Below are 23886 nucleotides of genomic sequence, written 5' to 3'. Positions count from 1 at the left end.
GATAAAATCACACTTCATGCACAGCTCTCTCTTTCTCTCTCTCTCTGTACTTCAAGAACAGTTTCCCGTCTATCCCCGAAATCTGTTTTCTGCATTATTCACTTGCTTGTTATGCACAAGACTACCGTTATTTACAGCGCTGTCGGTCGATGTTTTTTTTTCCTTTTACTTACTTCCGAAAAGAAAACCTAATTTCTGCCGTTCAATAGGCTTCTGAACAAATTTAAACTTTTTAAAATTATACAAAATGCAAAACGCTGTGTCTCTAATAAAACTGCTGTAACTTCAGAGGTAATGTTCATATGTTGATTAATGATTTTCTTTTGTTTTTGATGTACTGTAGAATATTTTTATAAAATCCCAGGCCAGGAAAATCACCTTCATGTTTTTCTGTGTTTTATCTTCAGCTACTTTGACACAAAGGCATCTGCTGTGATGCTCACACCTTTGATAAAGTCTGGAAAGTGTCAGCTTCCTTTTTATAGATACAAAAATATGTAAATGTACTGATCTGAATTATAATATTTCTGACTGTCTGAGGCAAAATTTCCCAGATTCAAATCGAATTGAATCGAATCGAATTGTGGATCGAATTGATTCAGGACCTTGTGAATCGGAATCGAATCGATTCTAGAATTCAGTGAAGATACCCAGCCCTAGTTATAACATCCCTGTAGAATTAACATCCAAGTATAAAGCTGCATGCTAGGTGCCCATGTTAAACTTCACAACAACACATAGCAATTTTTGTCTATAAAGCTAACCATAACAATCACAACAACTGTATATTGGCTACAAAAGGAATTCAAATTTTGTAAAGGCCTAATCTTTGCTAACAGTAGGTGTCTTCTTGGCTTCATCTCAGCTAATTTGAGTCATGAAATTTGGACCAAATTTATCCTTGTTTGTAGTCCTAATGGCTTTTGGAACATTTTTATTGCAAATATTTGACCAAAAATACAGACAGCCGTCAAGAAAGTCTGTGCTCCAATTTTGGTTAGTGAAATTTGAGTATTTTATTTGCTACCGAATGCTAATTGGTAGGTGCCTGGTTCTATTGTTTACAGTCTACTGATGAAACTTAAGTTTCAGCAAGTTAGCTAATAACTTAGCACTCCATCAATCATACAAATAAGGTCACACAAAAAGTGATTGTAACAGCAGTAAAAAGCTCTTCCATCGCAGGTTAACCAATGCTCACAAAACTCTCAACACTTATACATGAAAAGTTTTCCTAGACGTTTTAAAACTGGTTTCTCACATTACTATTTTACTCAAGAAAAACCCAATACAAACATATTTTTCTATAAACGCTATGATATGAAGAATTACAAGTGGACACAGACTTCACCATAGATTAGACTAATTATGACTTTTCAGTGTAGACACCAAGCACATTTTTAAGTTATTTGGTCATGCTTGGTGTCACTGCAGATAAATAAATGTGCAGCCATTAGTCAGTAGACCATGCTCAGAGTTTGGCTGGCGCAGCAGCTGGCCGTACACGTCTAATCAGTCTGTTAGTCATTTCCAGGGGCTGCTCTTACTTTAGCACGAGACAGAAATAGACCAGTGTTTCCTTTGACTAGTTGAATGCAAGTGCAAAAAATATAAATCCCCAGTGATAACAGCTAAAAAATGATGGCCTCTGAATCCCAGCCAATCCATGAAAACCTTTCATCAAATCCCAGCAGCCCTGAGCCATGCAGACTGGATTGCTGCATTTCCTTTTAGTGCGGATTTTATCGTGTAGTAGAGGGCAGTATGCAGCAGCTGGTTGCTTACTGAGAGATGCTCCAAGGCACCAATAGTACAGTCAAATACATTTATTACAGCAGCAAAAGAAATGAAACAAGATGCCAAGAACACCTGGAAAAACAGTTACGGTGAAAACAGATATAAAAACAAACGCACTTATTCAGATTGTTTCACTCACGAGGAGACACATAAATGACCAACTTACCTGCAACTGCAATGCAAGGTTGAAGAAATACAATTATGCACCATGTGTATTTGTATTTGTTCATTTGTACTGGTGAATTGTTGATTCTTGATCTGCATTGTTCAAGCTAGGTTCCGTTTGAAGAAATTGCATGTTTTGCATGCAAATTTGTGACCCTATACCATCAGCTCTGCTGCCAGAGTATAAAAAAATAGGTTAAGCATCTTTAAAGTCTTGGGAGGAAAAACACACTGAATATGAGCGCCATGTATTGCTCATAAGCAATACACACATGCAGAACACTGCCTATATAGTTAGTTTCCATCTGAAACATTTCAATAATACTAAACTAATTTAATTAGCTTACTAGCATCTCATGCCATCTGCTTGTATTTTAGCAGCTGCTGAAGGTAGAATGACACCTGATCCAAAGTAGCTAAGTGCTTTAAAAACTAAACTGCCTCCCATAAGATGTGTTCATTAGAATTAAATGAAATTATTTAGTGACCAGATACGAACATTTCAGAGGTTTCCTCCAAATGCTGCCAAATCGCAAAGAAAGGCAACATTAGCAGTGCTTTTAGCTTTCTCATAGTGAGCAGTAAAGACAGCAAGGGAAGGAGAGTTATGTCTGACACAAGCACCCAAGTGTCCACTTTTATCCACCAGCAATCACAATATATCTCCACTACAATGGAGCATTGCTTGTCTGGTATCAAGGGATATATGTCAAGGAGACTAATTTGCTTTTATAATATCCCCATTTAACACTAGCACTAACAGTTCCATATGGGACAAATATTTATAACTCTAAATGCACCTACAGTCATAAATGTGCCACTGTTATTATTAATAATCTATGAACAAATTATCCGGTTCACACCCTGCAAAAAAGCAACTAGCCTGTGGTATTATAAGGATAAAGTGTGTTGTTGTTGTGTTCTAACCACAGCACAGACAGGAGAACCGAGAAGTTGTGGCGTATAGTTGCAAAGGGGAAAAAAAGGTGAAGAAATAAACTTGCAGCGTTAAAGTAAACACAAAGGAGGGATCTAATAAACCACAGTAACAGTTTGCACTGTGCATAATGTTAAACAGTTAGTCTAATTAAGGAATTAGAAGTCGATGGACCATGCTCAGAGGTTGGCATGTCCCAACTTGGGACAGAATTTGCATGTATTTGAGTCAAGGAGCAAAGCCATGTGTCACACAGGTGTGATGCCTTACCTGGCAGGCTTGATAAAGCAGCTGGTGCTCAAATTTTTTGATGCCGAGGATATTCTGAAACATCTCGTACAGTTGGTCCTTGCTGAGGATCAGCTCGGAAGCCGCGCTGGCAGTCATGCGTTGCTGCGCCTTCCGCGGATCCTCATCGCCACGGTAGATGGTGTCAAACTTGGCCATCCAGGAGCTGAGCACCGTCTCTTTGCTCAGACCGTCGATCTCCGGAAGGCTGCGCACGCGCTTCTCGATGTGCCTCTTGAACACTTCCCTGAAATCGTTGGCTGAGAAGCCACCACTCTGGACCATCTTTGCCACACGATCACTCTTAAGAAATACCTACATTGTGAAAGACCAGTGTCAATAGTTGCAGCTGAATAGGAAATGGATTTTAAAAAAATGTTGATCAGTAATTATATGGCAGCTCTGCTGTCACTCTTGGCTTCAAACAGCAAATATCTGTCTTCAACAGCAAAACAAAACCATTAAACTGAATAATAACTTTGGAGTGAAAAATCAGAGCATGTATGCATTTGCTGTGACTCAAGACAGGCATTCTGTGTGCAGCTAATGACAGCCTAACAGGGAGACATCCAGACAAGGCAATATTGTCACTGTGAAGCAATTATCAAAGATGACTGCTTTGTTATTTTGACAGTCAAATTTTGTTCTTAGCATTCATTATGACTCAAAGCAGTGACTACTGTGCTGAAACACCAGAGTGCAGCAGTAAATTACTCGTGACATTTTATTTTTGAAATTCATATGTCCTTATTTTATGAAAATGTGTTTACCATAAATTTTTCAATGACACCAATGATGGCTGAATGACCATATAAGACATCTTGTACCCTACATATGAGTGCAAGAGGGATGCACACTTTTAGGTTTTCAATATTTAATTCTGAACACTTGTTGTGTATTTCACATTGATATTAAATATCACAAAATAAATGAGATTCCTGTTCAGCTGTCACGCCTGTGTCAGTTATCTCCTAATTAACTTCTGCAAAAAGAGTAATTGTGTGTGCGCTTCCTGAGGGTTCCAGTCTCACATTAACGTTTTTCATAATGGCTTGTTTTTCCATCACTAATTTAACACATCCCCCTATATGTAATTCCTTTTGTCCTGTAAGCATTGTAGTAATGACTTTTTCATCTGCAGATTGAATAGTGAGCTTGGAAAAGATGGCTGTGTCAACCACATGCTCTGACTCATAATCTGTGCAGTGAAAAGCTTCAGCCACCATTTTACCACTCAGAATTCAGGCATTTTGACATGGAACAGCAAGAGCGCTGTGCAGTGCTTTTCTGACTTTTTAGATTGAAAGCTACACATTTTAGAGAGAATAATGCGGAATATCCTGCACACACAACAAAAAGCGCTTTTCTTTACAAGAGTGAAAATGTGAACATTTAGAATCATACGAAATGCAGCATATTTGGAAGCATTAAGCGCCTGAGCTTGAATGAAAAGGTTATTACTGTGATTGTGCTGCTATGGCTACGTAGGGTGGGTTGTTAGTACCTCAGAGTAACTCTGCACAGCGTTGATGAATGCCTCATCAGCCACAATTTGTGTGTCTCCATTGAGGAAGGCCTGGAAGCGATCCTTGGTCTGCTGAAGCTGCTGCTTGGTAATCTGTGGAAGCAAGTACAAACAAAGATTGTGTCATGAGAAAAAAATGTTTAAACCAAATAATAAAGCCAGTTTTTCATTGTTTACCTCGGTCAGATTCACAGAAATCACGGAACAAGCATCGAGCATGCTTCTTGCCATTTTCACCAAATATCTCCTCTTATTCAAATTCATTTCATTTAACTGTATCTCATTCTGTGACTCATTCCTTCAGTCGTAGCCCACAGAATATAAGTGCAAGTGGATTTATGATGTTACACTGAGTGTTTGCTAGCTCCAGCTTTGCATCTACATCCTAAACCCACATTACCTCTAGTGCCTCTGAACAACAGCCAATCATACTCCTTTTTTTACCATCACTTATAGATGAAATGCGTTGCCTAATGGCTTCCCCACTTGAAACCTAAACAGCGGAAATCTGCCAAACTAAATAAATCACACACAGCTAAAAAGGTGTGCAATGGTTGCATATTAAACCCCTACAAAACTACTGACTATATTTGTCTCAGCAATCTCTCGAATTTTGCTGATTAGCAGCTAGCAAAGCACGCTAAATTGCAAAACTACAGTCAATATAAAATTGTTTAACATCATCATGTTGACCTATGTAGCATTACAGAATGGCTCACTATAGATTATAAACTTGTTATAACATGTTATAACATCAGTTAAATAAAATTATTCTGAGCTAAAGTACATAACATGGCGTGCTTGTTATCTGTGAACTTCCTGAGATACATCTGTGCACATGAGTAAGATTTTCTCCATCACTTCCTTTTGTTCCAGTTTCGATCTTCATTACAGTCTTGATGTCCATGTATTGATTTCACACATGGTTACTGACTCAGTAATCTAAAGGTCAAGACTGACAGTCTCCCTCTGATAAGTGCCTTCAATCTTACAGTTCAACCTGTTATTATACGGGACCTGCTGGTAATGTGTGTGTCTGCCTGCGTTCAGCAGCACATTGCAAGTGACAGACTTTGGTGTAGGAGTGAGGTGGAAAAGCACCACATATCGTGTGCCTGTGAGGCAATTTCAACACCATCTGTGTGTCCATCATATTACCCCAACCCCGTTTGATAGTGCTCAGAAAGTAATAGCCTCTAAGAATTCACTATTTAGAGCCAAGTGCCAGAGTTAGAAAGCTTTAACGTATTCAGGTCAAAATACAAACACCCAGCCAGTCGATACTATCACCAGAGGTTAAAAATGAGATGACCTGTCCAGTAAAAATAATATGGACTGAAACTGGAGGTATCACAAATCATTTCACCAAGACATCTCTTTTACTTTAGGCGATTGTTGTGGTACAGAGGATCTCAGGATGATACATCCACTTAACGTCCAAACAAGTTCCACTTACAACATAAAACGGCACATCTACATCGGGGATCGATACTGCCCCTCTGCTTCAGGTTTCAGATTAATTCATGTTTCCCATAGCTAGATGTGAGATTAAAGAAAAATCTAGGCAATTCCTGCTGTGTTTTAATAAACCATGGCGTTTAAGGACCATCCTAAGGCAAGAGATGTTAATATTAACACGAGTATGCAAACTGCTCTGGTCTATGGGGATACACGGGAGCTGGGGTTGACACACTTGTCCGTAGTCAGATATTATCCATATCTGAAAGTGAGGTTGAGGATAAAAACATCTGTTTTCACTTGTATAATAAACTGAGTTACTTTAATTTCGAAGATTTAATTCCCTTTATATTTCCTCCCAATAACACATTACTTATACATTTCAGAAATACCTGCAGAGAAGTCTGACCTCAGTGTCCTGGTTGGGTTTTTTGTGTAGAGTTTGAATTTTCTTCCTGTATCTGGTATAAATCCATATCGGGTTTATACCAGGTTTATACCGGTTATAGCTTCCTCCCACTGTCTAAAGACATGCACGTTAAGTTCCCTGGTGATTCTAAACTGGCTCTAGTTTTCTTTTTATCTGTGTTGGTCCTGTGATAGACTAGTAACCTGTCTAGGTTGTACCCTACCTCTCCTCCTATTACAGGTAGCCTAGAAGCACAATTAAGAAAGTGAATGGATGGATGGAAATTTCCTAAGCAGCTTTCTGTGTAATAAAACTCTAAACAGGAGTGTGGCTCTTCAGACTGAAGTCGCATGCTCAGTAATGATGTACAATGTTTTTCAAAAACAGGCAAAGAAAGCAATGTGAATAATATGTCAAACAGAGAGGAAAATGCATCCTGAGAGATGCTTTTTACTGCTGAGCTTTCAAAAGAGGCAAAAAACAAAGATGAATCAGGCTGACTGAAATGTTTTAGCAAAGCTAACACTTGTAATACTAGCTCTGAGGTCATTCATAGTGTAGCTTGCATAAATAGAGCCAAGCACTGATATATACTCTTTATACTGCAGACTTTGTGCACAACACAAAGTCTGTGTTGTGTAGACCAGAACAGATTTGTGACCATTATGACTGGATATTAATGAGCGTTTGTAATTACAGCTGAAACAATTAGTCAAGGTATCAACTGGCAGAAAATGAATCAGGCAGCTCTTTCAATAATTAATCTGTTCTTTCAGTAATTAAAATGAAATACAGAAAACCTCACTGTTTCTGTCCTCAATAACATGATATGAATGTGAGATATTTCTTTTCAAATATAACATTTAAAAAGGTACCGGAGTAAAAATGACAAAAAGATGGGATATTGTGATTGGAACAGTGGGAGAGCACATTTGTGTTTTACTTGAAGATTTTACCTTGAAAGGTCAAAGCTAATAGTTCTTCCACTGACAGTTTCTTCGGGCTGATCTGAGATCATGTGACAACATAATAAGCTACTAACTCATTCAAGTTTGCATATGTGGGGAGAAAGCTGAAGCACAGCTTGACTACTGGAAGTATTTGGAGTTTTTTGTGCTTTCATTTATTCCCTCATTGGAGAACCGTGCTGTGTTAATGGATGAAAGAAAATGCCTGCATTTTCATCAGTATTGCCAGACTCCCAAGACATACTTTGCTGCTTTGGTCATATTGATTCTTCTCTGTGGCTCTTATCAAGATTGCAGTGTTACCCAGTGATTCATTCGCTGGCAATGAAGTGGGCATTGGTATTAATCACCGTTCACATATCAATAGAGGAGCCATGCACATGTACAGCAGCTTCATTGCAGTTTAAACTTAGAGTAAATATTTCATTTCGGCCATGTGGATGATAGTTAGGTTGCATAAAACTTCAATAAATTCAGTATTTCAACTTTGTATGACCAAAAGCAGATTTACGTCACAAGATAGGGCACTGGCCACGATGAAGGATTAGCGCTGATAAATTCCCTAATTCCCTGCTAATTTTTCTAGGGAATATTCTTTGTTACTGTGTGCTAGAAAGTCCGTCTACTTTAACTTTGCATAATTTCAGTTTGTATCTAAATGCCCACTGAGTCTCTAACAGAGATTCACGGTACTAAGTTCCTTCAGGCGCATGTCTTGTAAAACATCAGTGACCTTTAGTCATTCTTCAGTGAGCTTATGGAGTAATTTTCTGTTCTTCTGTTGGTATGTTTCTATTTTGCCACAGTCTGAGTCAGGTCTCTGCATTTGCTGTGAAATAACTCTTTGTTTTTGTTATTTGGAATTAGGACGTTAATTTTTCATTTGTACACTGTTTTGGTTTTGTACATCATGATGGGGTCAAAGCCTTTACAAGGAAAATGGTAAAAATGCGCTCTGATTTACTGCATCAGAAATATAGTATATCAAATAATGCAAGGGTTGTGCTATACTAATGATCTTGAAAGTCAATATTCGGTATGGCTTACTTTATTCTTCAACACAGCCTGAACCCTCTTAGAGAAGCTTTCTTGTCATTCTTTTAACGAGTCCTTATGAATAGTTCTCCTGGTCACTCAAAGCTCTTTTTTGGGGAATTTGGCTCCCCTTTGCTTTCTGTCAAGATGATTCCACACTGCTTCAATAATGTTGAGGCTCTGCAGAGGCCGATCCTTGATTGGTTGTGATCCATTGTTTCTGTTGCTGTTGATGTTTTTTATCCAGCTATGCTTGTATTGCAATGCCATTGTGTTTGTTGCTAATCAGATGCTCTCCAATGGCATTACATGATGGACCAAATTCTGAGGGTGCCTTTCTGTGTTCGTAAATTTACTTTTGGCTTCTCTCAGAGCCGCATGCTTGTTTTAGCAGATTTATGCTGGATGCTGTTCCTGACGCAGTCCCCAAGGCATTTTGAGTCAGCGTAAACCACTACACTATGGAACCACACTTTTCTGTATTTATATTTTTGACCAGATCCAGATCTGCAGAACCACTGACTTAAAGTCATGACGGAGCCTCCACCGTGTTTTAAGGATGACTGTAGACGGTCACTGTTATACCTCCTCCGAATGTGTTAATAATGATTTAAGCCAAAAAACTGGATTCATCAGTCCATCAGCCCACTGATTTCCAGTCCAGTCCATTTTTTTCATAGTTTCCCTTCCTGTGGCTGTCAAGAACAGCCGTCCTTCCACTGAGACCATTTCTGATGAGGCTCCAGTGAACAGTAGATGTCTCAGCTAAAGACCCAGATGCATTTCTCAGGTCCTATGTCAGGTCTTTGCTGGATTTTCCTTTCTTTTGTTGAAAGACACAACTTTTAGAAAGTGTGCCTCTGCTGTACATAACTTTTTCATCTTTTGTCTACCAGTTTTCCATTTTCCTTAAACTTTTAAGGATACTGTGCATGATGCTGGGATACGACAATTTTTCAGCTAATCACTCTTTGGGACTGACCTTGTTGTTGTTGTAAAACTATTGAACTGTGTTATCTTTGGCATTTTCCATAGATTCAACTCAGGAAATCAGAGCAAATTATATGTTTTTGTGACAGGTTGCTAGAAACTAAGTGCTAAGTTGTTGTATTTCAGTTGTCTGTTATGCGTAGACACAATACTGGTTCTTCCTTTGAGTTTGGTGCTTTTGTTATGTTTGAATAATTCATAGCTCAGAGTGAAACGGCTTATCAAACAAACAAAAGTTCTCTAAAACTGATAAATAAATAAGAGAAAAGCTGTCAAAAAGATCTTCAGAAAATCTGGAAAAATCTTGCTCAAAACCACTTTCAAAAATTGCAATAAAAACAGATTAAAAAACCCAGTTTTTCTGTTTTTAATTCTTCGTGTACATTGGTTTTATCTTAAAAACTGTGATCAACATGCATTCTAATCAGGACATTTTACATTTAGAAAACTGAACATCTAATGGTAGCAAATGACCTCAACTGTAGTTGCCATTTTTGCATGATATTTAAAATTGAAAAAAAAATGTACCTGTACTACTCTAAATGTATGAGATCTAATCTTAAACCATCAAAGGGAAGTGTAAATTAATTTAAGGTTTTATAAATATGTGCAAAACTAAAACAATGGACATTGTTGAGATTAAATGTTGTATCCGAGATCCTGAATGTAATCTGAAGTACAGTAAGTTGGATAACACCTGATTCACAGTAAATTTTCAGTACATAGTGGATATGATTGGATTCATATAGATATTTGTATCTCTTTGACTGAATCAACATGTCCTCAGCTTGTGATGTATACTGTATCCACTGTCTGCGGTGGAGTAATTAGCTAATTGAATGTGGTGCACTGTACTGTAGCTTGTGTAGTTTAGCACGATAAGGACTTTGCTTTGCTGACTCACACTTGAGCTCCTTAAAGTTATATAATGTCAGGGGAGGGGGAAGTTAAATTAGGCTGCTTTCCCAAATTAAATGGCAGCAAAATAAATGAACAGTTTTCTGTGTTGGGCAGAAGTAAAACAGATGTGTAATCGATTCATTAAAACGAAATAAAATATTTAAAAAGAAAACATACAATTACACATCTGTATATCAATAGAGATAAAAAAAATGTAAACTTTACATTTGTGAAATCTAATGTAAAAATTGGAGAAAGGGTGTTATATAAACTCAGTTCTATTGTTTGCCGCTGTTTGCCCTGTCTCAATGTTTGGTTTTTAGCAAATATGTTATCAGTGGCTGCTATCACCAGACAAGGTTATTCATGTTGTAGATGACACCACCAGCCCACATCTGAGTAAACAGCAAACAAGGGTACAGGAGCAAGTACTGCATGACAGCTGCACAAAATCTACCAACAGCAGGCTTCATCAAACACAAAACACCAACACTGCGTAGCGACTATGGTCACAAAACTACAATTATACAAAGACACATCCACAAGCTATTATCCTGGAACCAGACATGCACTCGTAGATTTGTTCTGAAGTCACATGCACACACAGCATTGTGTGAGTAAATACCACTTCGCTGGGTTAGCAAACAGCCAGGTGCAGACTCCACAGATAGAGCCTGACACACAGCAAACAGGGATAAAACAAGAGGCTCCGGTTCTGTATAACTAGCCTTCACGGTGTTGTCATATTCGGGAGCTGTGGAGCTGCTGATATATTCAGAAAAACACTGTTTTCACAACCAGCAAAGCCCCTTCTAGTAAGTGTCATCCATTACCACACACCACCATCTCACAGGCAGCAGTCTGTTCTGCTGGTTCTTCATTTTGCTCATTCGCTTGATGAAAATAATCGCTTAGCAGAAGCGAACGTAAAACCACATGAATATGAACACTCACAAATTAAGAACACCAAAATCAAATTCTCTTTGACAGATTTTGATGAAATTCATCTGTTGACCTGTAATTAAATGCACATGTGTTGTACTCCTCGATCACTTTAGAAATGTGTGGTAATGTACGTACGAAATATGATAAACAAGAGCCACAGATTCTGTTGAATTTTGGAGAAACGAATGACGGAGGCCTGAACTAAATCTATAGTTAAATTGGAAACTGGAAGAAAGTGACTTTGGAGCATGCTCCCAGAACTTAAAATACACAAACACAAATATGTTAACACAAATAGGCAATTAAGCAAAGATTTGATATTGTTTTTTCTTTGTTTTTGTCACGGTCCTGGGTCGGTGACCCAGTGTTTTGAGTTTCTTGTGTCTCTGAGTTTTTGTATTATGATCGTAGTTCTCTTTCTTGCCCCAGTTTATTCTTTAGTCTAGTGTCTTAGTTTGGCTTTCTTGTATTCTCTTTAGTTTTCTGAGTATTTAGTTAGCCGCTGTTATTGTTCTCTGTGTTTCTTAGTTGCTCTGTCTCCCCTAGTCAAGTCTGCGTCTATGTTACATTTCCTGTTTTACTTTGAAGGTCTGTGTCCTACGTGAATGTATTGAGTTTCGCTTCCCTTGGGTCTTGTTATGTCCGATTTCTCCCAGCTGTGCTCCCCTTCTGTGTCTCATTCCCCTCATTATTTCCCAGTGTATTTAAGACCTGCGTTTCCCTGTGTCAGTGTTGCGATCTCCCTCATTCATGGCTGTGTGTTTCTCTGTGTAATATGTTATAGTTTCCAGTTTAGTCTGTATAGTTTTCCTCTCCAGCAATAAAGCTGTGTTTTGAGTTCATTCCTGCCTCTGTGAGCTTGCGTTTGGGTCCTCATCCTGCCTGCACACAGCCGCAACCATGACAGTTTTGTATTAAAGGGCTACACACTGCAGTACCACTGCATTACTTTATACCGTAGAGCACACGAAGCTGACTGTGAATCAGTAACTCCATTCCTGGTGCATTACTCTCATTAAGAGTCTGCAACCACCCTCCCATCACAAATCACTTACTGTCTTCCTTTGTAATTTCTCCGACTTTCTCTCTTCGTTCCCTCCTTTTAGCTTTCAAAGGTGATTATCTCACAAGAGTCTTGTTTGATGTTCAATAAGGTTTGTTTTGTGGGTTTTCACCAATAGAAAGCGGCACGAGATGTGTTGAAAAAAAAGATCACACAGACTGAATTAATCAGGCTTTTGAAAAACTTTTGTAGAATTAGTGATAGGAAAGATCAACGCGCATCCAATATTTATTGGCTGGGAAGGCTTAACAGTCTTCACCAATAAAAGGTTGTAGACTCAGCGTTAATCCATGTCCTGAGAGATGTTTTAACAGTTTCTCACTATGTTTAAGTCTGTTTTTATGTTGTCTTACTGCTTGGTGACACCCCCTGTGTTACTTTACATCAATATCACAGAAGAATGCCTCTGAAAGAGTATAAAGTTTGAGCTTCGTTAAGGAGGGAACCATTAAAGCACTGGTTGCATGAACATGTGACAATAAACTCAGAGTATCTACCTGACATACCGCCTCATGCCTGCTCCAGGCTGCTGTTTGTGCTCTTTGTGCCTCAGTGGAGAGTGGGAAAGAGAGACTCATAGGAGAGGTGCAGTAATGGCCCTGCTATAGCTCTTCTGTCTTTAATGTGGAAAATCACCACTAGTAATCTCTCTCTCAGTATCTCTCCTTGTTGTCCTTTTTACTCATACCTGTGTAATTTTCCCTTTGAAGCAATGTTACACAGGGTTCAGCTTAACAGCACACATTTGCACCAACAAACTCTTGAGCCCTAAATAACCACCAACAGCCGCCTGAGTTCTCTTAGGGGACTCAACAATGATCAGAAAGTGTGATGACATGCAGCCGCACATAGTATCCATCAAAAGACTCACAAAAGTTCTCTTAGAGTGATTATAACTTCCATAACGCATAATCAGAGTCCCATAATTATGAGACAACTGTCTTGTAATTATGTCACAATTACAGTATAAGAAAAAAGTATGCGATTATAGCCAGAAATAGGAAGATGTTACAATAGCTGATTTAGTTTCGATTTGCTTTCCTTTACATGACACACTTATAGGCGTGACTAGGCAATGCACATGTCATTATGAATAGCCCTTTAACCTTGCACGTTTTCAAGGTTAAAGGAGTGTTTTGTCAAACGTGCAGACCTGTTTTGATCTCGCTCTAGCAGGCTACCAATCTCAGAATGAATTCTCCATCTCTGCAAAGTTTGACAGGCATTATAAATGCTGCAACTGCTGCAGTGTAAATGTCAACATTTGGCACAAAGTACAAATGGATCCCTGCTGTTTTCTTCCACTACACTTCCAATAAAATGGTCTTTGCTTACAGGAAGCATGTTGATCAGGGCTCAGACAGTTTGTTGATTAATCACATAGTCAACTGATGTAACAGCAAATGGGAACATTTCAGCATTTCGTTGATCATTAATCAATTTTCAAACAAAAATGTAAACAAAAATAACTTCAAAGTCAAATTTTCTGACTGATAAAAAGTGAGCTTGTGCCTGTTGTTGTGAACTTACATGAGAATACATTGAATAAATACAGCTTTGCCCTGCTTTTTGCTTATTATAGACCAAAATGATTAAATACATAAAACTAAAGCAGTAGCAGTTTTAATTATGGTAAGCTCAGTAAAAAAAAAACTTGTATAACAGTAAAAATGATAAATGAAATGCCACTTTAGAATTGCTAATGTTTGGTCTTCTCTCAATAAGCCGACCCTTATTTTTGCACTAGTTTTTTCCAGTAAGGCGAATGTGCAATACTGGGAGCAGGAATGAAAACTTATGCAGCAATTAAACAATCCTGCTTAATTTGTCTCCATGCATGAATGCAGTGTTGGGACACAGCAGCTATTCTCAGCCAGACAAATCTTGCCTCACATCACACTGATGGTTAACATTCGTTGGCACAAATGTATCTGTTGCTTTGAAAGGCCAACAAGAATTCATAGCCCGGGTGAGGACACACGAGACTATAATTAACAAGCACATCCTGTATTTTGAGAGCCATTGAAGGAGATAAAATACTACGTGGGATATTGCTTTTAAGCCAGATCACGCTCACGTCTTCCCACCTATGTGGAATAATCCCTCACATGATGCCATCCATACCAGCTTTAAACTCCCATGCATTTACATGCCAGGACTCTGTGCTCTAACATTTGCATTTTGGTAGCCTGTTTATTGAGCACATGGCACATGTCATGTGAGCATCACACCAAAATGTTGGATTATTACTAGAGCACGTATTATTCAATTTGATCCCTATTTCTTGCCTTCAAAGTACAGCGCTGTTAGGAAAAGACATTGTTAGTATTCTGACAAATAAGATCTAAGCTTCCCTCCTTCGTTATGTCCCCATAGAGAGGATGTTTAATTTGAGAAGCTGTGATAATTTACACGTGGCTGCACAGATCGTGGGTGAGGGGGTATTTCGCCTGCTGCTTTTCAGCTGTCACCCCTTCTGAATTCACTTGCTTATCCGCACCGTCAATAAACACCTTTATTCTCCTATACTAGCGGTGCTAAAACATGCTACCAAGACTGCTGCTTAATGGGAGAGAACAATTTTTCCTATTATCAGCTCTCAAGCGCTGACTGACATGTTTTATTTTCAGCTCAATGCTTGACTTTGCCATTGACAGCGAAGCTTCTTTTATTGTCGAAGGATGTCTTTTTTAAATTTCAAGCAGAACACCATTCAGCGATCTTACATAATAATGCAAATGATTTCAGTGCCATACTTCAGCTCTCCATTTAGTGCCACTGTGTTTTGCACATATGACTGAATGTCTTATGAATATATTGAGGTTTGTCAGTTCACTCTGAGTTGTTTATATCTACATATTCACCATTCAGATAATCTGGTGTCTTTTGGTAGAAATAGAAGGCAATAGGGGCAATATACATGCCACTGAGTAAAGAGATGAATGCACACTACACAGTGCAGTTTTTAAAACCGTGCAGTAGTCACTTGAATCGTGAATATTACAATAATTATCCAATAAACAAATGTAGCAGCTGTCAATAGCAATGATAAACATTGAATGTCTATGCAAACACCCTGAGCGCTACCAGTGTTATTGTTTCGATATTGATAATCTCCTGTCTTTTGCCAAAGTTAGAGTAAACTAAAAACTGAAAGTCAGTGTGATTAAGTGGATTTAGTTAATAACAAAAATAAAACATTACCATACTTTAAAGAAATAAATAGCAGCTGAAATTGTATATAATTTGTATTTACACAGCTAACAGCAGCTGCTATTAATACAGGAACGTCTGCATGGCAGTAAATCAACTGCTTTCACAAAGTGTTTGCGTTGTTATACCAATTCTTAACATATTCAGTCTGGCCCCTAAACAAATGGTCCTACATTCTAATGAAAGATTAAACCGCAGAAATGATAACAATCGAAACGAAAATGAAACACTGAGAAATATAAACTGAAAGGGGCAAAATTGATGCTTTTGTTGAAAAGCACCAATGAAAAAATTAGATGTTCATATAGACAGATCTGCAATCTGTGAGCCAAGTGCAACGTTAACGTGATGATTTACAATCATCTTTTTCACTCATTGAAAAGTTGTTCACAGTGAAACTCCCACAGTTCTCTGCAAACACCTGTGTGGCAAACATCGGTTTGCACTTCAGTCTAATTCAAATTCACATCACAAACCCTGCTGTACAATTCACAGCCCCTCTCCCTCACAGTATAAATGGCATACTGTATAGTATTAAAATGCTGAGCCAGAAGGAACTCTATTAAGTGAACCTGCTGGCAGATGAACTGATTAGGTCAGATTATCTTCAAGGGAATCACACTTTGTAATTCTGACATGGACAGTTACTCACTTTGGAAAATCAACATAAACTGCGATCTATAAAAGCAAATGGTCTTGGTTTGATTAATCAGACTGCAAACATTTTATTCTCCTTGGCTACATTTTTGAATCAAAGCAGAATTTCGTTCCTGCTTGTTTCTTGTTTCTTGTGCTTTGAGCTGTACACATCAACAAGTTAAGCTCTCATTGACACATTTGGTAGGTGTTCCTTTAACAAACATTTAGTGGCAGTCCAATTAAATACCAAACACTTGTTACATAATATTTACATTTTCTGACTAAAGTCAAACTGACCAACCAAACAAGCTGACAACCATCAGATCAACCATTAAAAACAGTCATATTTTTCTAAACCTATACATTTCTTTTTGCATTATACTTTGAAAACAAAATGCAAAATTGTGATTTTACTGTAATTCAATTCAATTCAATTCAATTCAATTTTATTTATATAGCGCCAAATCACAACATAAGTCGCCTCAAGGCCAACATGTCTTTAGAATAGAATAGAATAGAATAGAATAGAATAGAATAATCCTTTAATTGTCCCACAAGGGGAAATTTTGTATTTTGTATTTTATTTATTTAACTCCTCTGTGTGTGCAGTTTATTCCCATTGAATGAAAGAGGTTTTTGCCCTCTGGGACCATCACAATGATGCTAAAATTTCATAAATTGTACCAACGCAATCTGTCTGTAACCTCAATACTCAACACATTCGCTGTGTGGGTCCCAAGATACTTAGCCTTTTAAGCAAACACATGTGTCACCACTCAGTCATGCACATACACCCAAGCTAGCAGTGAGCAGCAACAAACTGCTGTTTTTTTTAAGACGTTGTTCAGACTGTACTGTAAGATTTACTTTTTATACCCTGAAAAAGAGTCACCTTCCTGTTCCTGCCCTGTTGGCTTATCTTCCACAAGGTTATGGCAACATATTTCAAGAAGCAGCAGTGGAGCTTGCACAGTCTACAGCCTGGCCTGTTTCTCTGTGATAGCCCATCACTGCTGTTTGTGTGCCAGAGCTTCTAATAACGGATTATCATGGAGCTGCTCCACATGTTTTGCTGAGGCCTTTAAGTCTTTTCATTACAGAAATTGCTTCATCATTTTTCTGTGACTAATCTATAATAGCTAAAATTGTAATAGGGCACATATTAGATTGTGCTGCCAACACTGTGAGGAATTACCTTAATAAATTATTGTCTATGGACATCTGAGGAGCCCACATTCACATGAGGTTCATGGCTAAGATGAATCCATAGAAATGTAATTAGACAAATGTTAAATATTCTTTTTGTGTGATAAATTATTTCTCCATATCCACCCAAGACAGAAATATAATTAAAAGACAGTGAACTGATGACTACTGTCTAACTCCACGATGTTATAAATGCACACAACTGCCTCAAAATAATCAACGTAGATGTTGGTGCTCACCATTTTGTTAATAGTTCTGTGTTATAAGCCATGCTCATCAAGTGATTGGATTGAACCAATTCACTGTGCCTAAAATTGAGATTTTTTTTTTTCAATTATTTTAATGTGTGATTTTTATCCATGTTTGGATCAAATCAGAAACACCAGCTAGACTGTGGGCAGACAGACACACTCTGAGTTCCTGGTTTGATTGTTTGTTCGGATATTCACTCACCCACAACTGAGAATTGTGGCTGCCTGAGCAACCAGATATGAAAGTGCATTACTAGGCGTGCATTAGACTATCAGTAACCTACGCTCAACAGACTACAAACAAACAAATGGACGGAAACACTGCAGTTTATGCCTCCTACATGGACTTGTGCATGAGTCAGCAGAAAATTCAGACCATATGGCTTAACAGTGACCAGAGGAAGACAAGTTGTCTGCATGTTAAATGAAAGCAGCACTTATAAATGCATATTTCCATAGTAGTATTCATGGTGTTAAAATGAATGAGCGACCAAAATGAATGACTCTTCTGAAAGCCTCCTGACCACAGTGAGTAACAAAGAACTTCTTCCTTCTGAGGAGAGATTTAGGAACCTGATACTGTCATGCAATGTGATGACAAGGTTTCAGTATTCAAGCAGTTCTATATAAAACATGCTGATCCATACAGAGGCTTCTTAATTCATAACTGACAGGTCAGTCAAACAGATAGTCTGCATACAGCAAAGGAAATATACAAGGGGCATTATCCTAACTTACAATCAGTTGAACGTTCCCCTTAGCACAGTAGGCCTGTGCATGGTGACTTTGACAGTAAGGACAGCATGACCCAAAACTGGCATCAACACCAGTGGACCAACATAGCAGCCTGAGAAGCCAGGGTGTTGGCCCTGTCCTTTACAGTAGCTAAGGTATATAAATCTTATAAGATAAATGTCCTGTTAAAATAATAATAATAACAATAATAATAATAATAATAATAATAATAATAATAATAATAATAATAATAATAATAATAAATAGTAAAAGGTTAAAAATGTGTCAACGTTGAAAATGTTTTAATGCAATTAATTTTCTACAGGCCACTGAGAGGAGCAAAGCTCATCTTCAGAGAAGAGAGGCCATTAAGCTACCCTCCTCAAGAGGTCTGTGCCTAAAAGTCACCTTGGGAGGCCAAATTGACGGGATAAGTGATGGCGCAAACGGGTTGGGATTGGGTATCCGCCAAGCAGGCAGGACAGAGCAATATACAGCTGCTTATCTAATTGACATCGGGAGTTCGGTAAAAATGTAGGCCAACAAGGGCAATGACACTGTCCTGTTGTGACTTGCCATCCACCATCTCCTGAACGCCCTTTCACTTAATGGGCTTGCTGGGCTGTAGGGCTGCTTTCATCTACGAGCTAGAGTGCTGGAGGAACATGGACTGCACTCAGCCTGCAGCTCTGCAGCACCACGAGTCCCCTTCACTACCAGAAGCTCGAAGCACCTTTATATGCTCCTGTCATGCTCCATGAATTCAACATTTTGCGTCAAACAAACAAACGGTGCTTTCACTGGCACCTTGCTGTCTCCATGCGCTTTCGGATAGGGCCTAGTGGCCAGACCTGTACTCTGGTTTATGTAGGTCATCAATGACAACATCTGCGATATGAAAGGAGGTATTTCGTCATCATGTGGCTATCAGTTATGCCTTTGCACCGGGTGCTCTTACCTTCTGCTGCCGCCTTGCCATATCTGTGGGCTGTTTTGCATTGAACGGGTAAGCGATGCATCGCATGACAAAAACATATAGCTGCAGCTTCTTTTTGCGGTCTTCTTCCTCTCTGTGCAGCTTCTCCAGATCCTCCTTCTCCTCGCTGACGGCCGAGGGGCTCGGGCTAGTAGGACGGGCACTGCTGCGGCTGCTGCTGGGCGCTAGTCCACCCGAGCTCTCGCTGGTCCTGCTCGGGGAGATGCGGGATCCGGCCTGAGGAGCCATTGCCTCTTTGCTTTCCTCCTCCACTATCCCATCAGATTCCTCCTCGCTGGACGACGGATCTAACATCTTGCACTAGAAGTGGTGCGCCTATACAGAAATCCGAACCTACTAACTGAGTTTGTTTGGGTTTTTTTTTTTTTTTTTTTATATATATATATATATGTATATATCCCCAGATGATGGCCGAGCCGCTGTCTTACCCGTGCATAGATATAATGCAGGATGTGCCTGAAGTCGAGTTAGGGATAGGCCCTGGTTGTACTCGCTGGCTGAGGGATGTCAGCTGTATACGAGTAATGCTGGAAGAGCTATAGTCTGCTTCACACTGACCATTCTCCGCCTGCGCCGAGCACTCGTCGGTGCTTACGTATTTTCGGTATTTTATTGGCCAGTCGCTGCTGCGGATGTGAGAGGGGGAGGTGAGAAGAGTCGGAGAGGAGGGGTGGAGGGATTGTAGTGTAGGGATTGTGAGGGGACGAGATCGGCTTTTTCCCTCCCCCTTTCCTTTTTTTTCGGTGAAAGCGGGAGATGGCCTCTTCCTTCCTGCCAACCCGGTCGACCGGAGCTGGCCGTGGTCCTGAACTCGCACTCTAAGCAAAGATCCGAGTCTGAAGCGCGCGCGGCTCCGCGTTTAGTGTAGCCCCTCATAACTTCACGCAGTGGCACACCTAAGATGGCTGCCACCGGATTTCTCTGATATTGTCACTGACTGAAATGGGGAACATTATGAAGTGCACGGGCCGCGCACGGGATGCAGAACAGCGGGTGTAAAATGCCGTGTGCTGTCGAAGGGTGGGGTTGCAACACGGAGCGACCTCTCTGAAGCTACACAAATTAATTGTTACAGCGCGTGCTGGCATCCCTTGTCAGGAAATCTCACCACACAAGCGTTTCTTCTACTAAACAGGAATTAATTATTCAAGCTGAACAGAATCCCCCAGGTGTCTGACTCACTGTTAGTTACTGGGCCAGTGTGAATATGCTGCATAACGCGTTGATCTTTAATGTGAATCGGACTTTAAAAGAGAACAAAAACAAAAACACCGTTTTGGCTGTGTTACAGTACAGATGTGTTGTAGTAAGTCGTTTCGTGCAACACTAATCTGTGATGTTCTGCCAGAGCTTAGCACACGAAAAGTCACGTGATGCTTTAAATCCTGCAGACACTACAATACTGGAAGCACAGTCCGACCGCATTTATATGACACGTGGCTTGCTCTCCTCGTGAAGTGCATTTTTCTTAATAAAAAAAAGGGAAAAAAGGACATTTTTATTCCCTTCATCCGTCCTCCATGCAATATTCATAGCAGCCCCCCCAAAGAAACCCTACCCCAGTCCAGTACTCACAGCATTAGGTTTAAATACTGAGGCTCAGAGTATTGACATTTTGTTGATAATTATAGTAACTCCCCGCCAGTGAGACAGTTTTCCTGAGTGTGAGACTGAGATGTGCTTGTTTGACCTGTTAATCCTGACTGGAACTACAAACTCTCAAATAAAATGCTTCAATTTGCCTTCACTGCAGTGTCTTACAGTCTTTTATGGTAGTACTTAACATAGACCTGTACTGATAACTCTGAAGCAGTTTAACAAAAAAAAATTGTTTCCTGTACAGATTTTAAAGCTTTCGATTTCACTGTAAGCAGAGCAGAAAGGAATGGTTATTATCCCCTAGTCTTTTAGATCTTACTCTGTGCAAAGTCTACTAAATATTCGTCTTCAATATGGCAACAAGCAAAAATAGATTTCATGGAAAGGCTCTGTTAAAGTAAAAGAAGAGGACATATTTGCTTTTATGTTCCTTGACTCATGGTGTAATTTCTGAACATTCACCCCATAGTTCTTCTAAATTCAGGGTGTTTTCGGTAGCTAAAAATACTTGCTGATTCCTTAGATCCTTACTCCCTTGTAAGTATTGGGAGCTGTTCTACTTGTGCTCTGGAACAAGGAAGTAAAAACTGGCAGCCTTAAAGTAAAGGATAAATGAATTATACGTCAAGAATTGGACACAATATGGACAAAAGTATTGGACCACATCTCTTACTCAGAATGCCAAATTTGATGACTAAGACATAATGGGTCATTCTAAAGACTTAAATAAATTTGAGCATGTTACTTTAATAGGATGCCACTGATGCAACAAGTTAGCTTGTGAAATTTCTACCCTACTAGATATTCTATCATCAAATGTAAGTGGTGTTATTGCAAAGGAGTAAGTGTTTAGAAACCACAGCAACTCAGGCAGTAAAGTTACAAAGAGGGGTCACCGAGGGATGAGCTTCATAGTGAGTAAACATCATCATTAACATCAGCACAAAAACTGTGAGCCAGGTGTGGCATGGCTTTTAATGTCGGAGTAGCTGCCTTCAAGCCTTACTTCAAGCCAAGAAGACTGACAAGCTTTGAATGGAGCGGTGTAAAGCATGTCTCCGCTGGACTCTGCAACCGTGGAAACTTGTCCTGTGGAGTGACGACTCATGCTTCTCTACCTGACAGTTTGATGGATAAATCTGAGTTTTTGAAATGCCAGGATAACATTACCTGTCTCTCTCCACTGTGCCAGTTAAATTTTGGGGGGAAATGTTGTGGGCTTGAACCTGAGAGCCTCCTTTTTAGTTCCAGAGAAGCGAAATCTAAATGCTTCAGCTTGAGAAAGCCCGTTTGGACATGATGAAAGCAAGGTGTATTATGGCTCTGTTGGATGAATTTGCTATAGAAGAATTTGACTGGCCCTGATCTCCTTTGGAATGAATGGTGGCTGAAAGCCAGACTCTCTCATCCAACATCAGGGTTGTAATGCATACAGGGTTGTAATAAAACTACTGTAATGTGTCATGTGTAGCTGGCCCAATTTAGTCCAAATAGTGTCCCATCTGGGCATTTTAGAACTAGTAAGTCCTTTTCTTGCATTTGATGTACATATTATTATTAACAGTGCCAGCATTAAATGTCCAGAATTCTGTGTAAATGACAAAGTTTGACATATGTGGGACTCTTGAGGTAGAGATAAAGTTTTAACAAGCTTTAATACTTCATGGTCCAAAAAAAGCAGAAGTTAAATTAAATTAAAAAATCACAAAGTCACAAAGTTCACAATCCAGAAGATAACAAGGAAGCTAAACATCCAGAATATGCTTAGGAAATGTGGACAACATGATAAGGAGAGGCTCAAACAACATGGACACAAAATAATTAGGGGAGAGGTAGCTGGTGGGATTCGTGGCTGAAACGACAGGGAGGAAGTAAAATTAAATACAAGGTGTCAGCAAAAACAGAGTACCAAAATCAAACAGGAAGTAACTAAACAGGGAATCACTAACTGAGGCAAAGACTTATCAAGTCACAAAAGGAAGCCTTTGTCTAGCTTTTCCATCCTGGGAAGGCTAGAGTAAAACACCAGGGTCAAAACAATACTGATCTAACAGAAAACCAGGTAACAAAAGCTGTAAGAAAAAAAAACTAAACAAGGAAGCATTACAAGAATAGAGACAAAAAACTCCAAACAACAAAACTCAGATTATGATCAAAAGCAGAGAATGCTAAATAACAGATCAGAGGTCAGAGTCCGTAAAACACAAAATCAACCCTGGCAATAAGAACTTGCAACCCCATAACAGCACAAACTACATTTTTCAGTATCTTAGAAAGCAAGGTTATTTTTGAGGTGCGGGCTGGAATATCTGCTTGTCAACTGTTCCCTTCTATTATAGATACATACACACACGAGGAAAAAAAAAAAAAAAAACACAAAACAACTAACTTTCAACAGACACCATTAAACTGAATGTTAAACAGATAAATAAATAAATATTTTTTTTATCTTACCTTTTCAAAAATAATGAAAAACTATAAATAATGGACAAACTCTATTGAATAAATAATGATATAACCAAATTAGAAAACAAAAGCATGAAAAAAATGCTTTAATCTGGAGTATAATAGCTTCTGAAATGCCAAATTGGTAAGAGTCAATCTTTTTTAACATTCCCTGCTGAATGAGAGAACTTGCAAAACCTCCTTATGTTAGAAGTTCTTTCCACACAACAAAACACAATAACTGAATTATATCAAAGTCAGTATCCAAATGTATGTGTTCTACAGTCTAGGGCAGCTAGGATACTTTATAATAAAGCCTGC

General features: G+C 39.0%; 1 protein-coding gene across 11 annotated transcripts in view; it reads right to left on the bottom strand.

Annotated features, from left to right (window-relative positions):
• cadpsb (Ca2+-dependent activator protein for secretion b) overlaps positions 1-19886 on the bottom strand; it is a 66197-nt gene extending 46311 nt beyond the window's left edge. For all 11 annotated transcript variants that reach the window (XM_005724473.1, XM_005724481.1, XM_005724474.1 and 8 more), the window contains exons 1-3: positions 19483-19886; positions 4692-4805; positions 3170-3502 (exon numbers count right to left, since the gene is read on the bottom strand). In XM_005724473.1, the coding sequence (XP_005724530.1) occupies positions 3170-3502; positions 4692-4805; positions 19483-19815 (780 nt within the window). In that variant the 5' untranslated portion in view covers positions 19816-19886. The remainder of the gene's footprint in view (positions 1-3169; positions 3503-4691; positions 4806-19482) is intronic.
• Between the last annotated feature and the right edge of the window lie 4000 nt (positions 19887-23886).

Source organism: Pundamilia nyererei, unplaced genomic scaffold (assembly GCF_000239375.1).
Source record: "Pundamilia nyererei isolate P.nyererei 1_Seehausen unplaced genomic scaffold, PunNye1.0 scaffold00012, whole genome shotgun sequence".
NCBI classification, from domain to species: Eukaryota; Metazoa; Chordata; class Actinopteri; order Cichliformes; family Cichlidae; genus Pundamilia; species Pundamilia nyererei.
The sequence above is the reverse complement of the archived record's forward strand: the minus strand, read 5'-3'. Positions and strand labels throughout refer to the sequence as shown.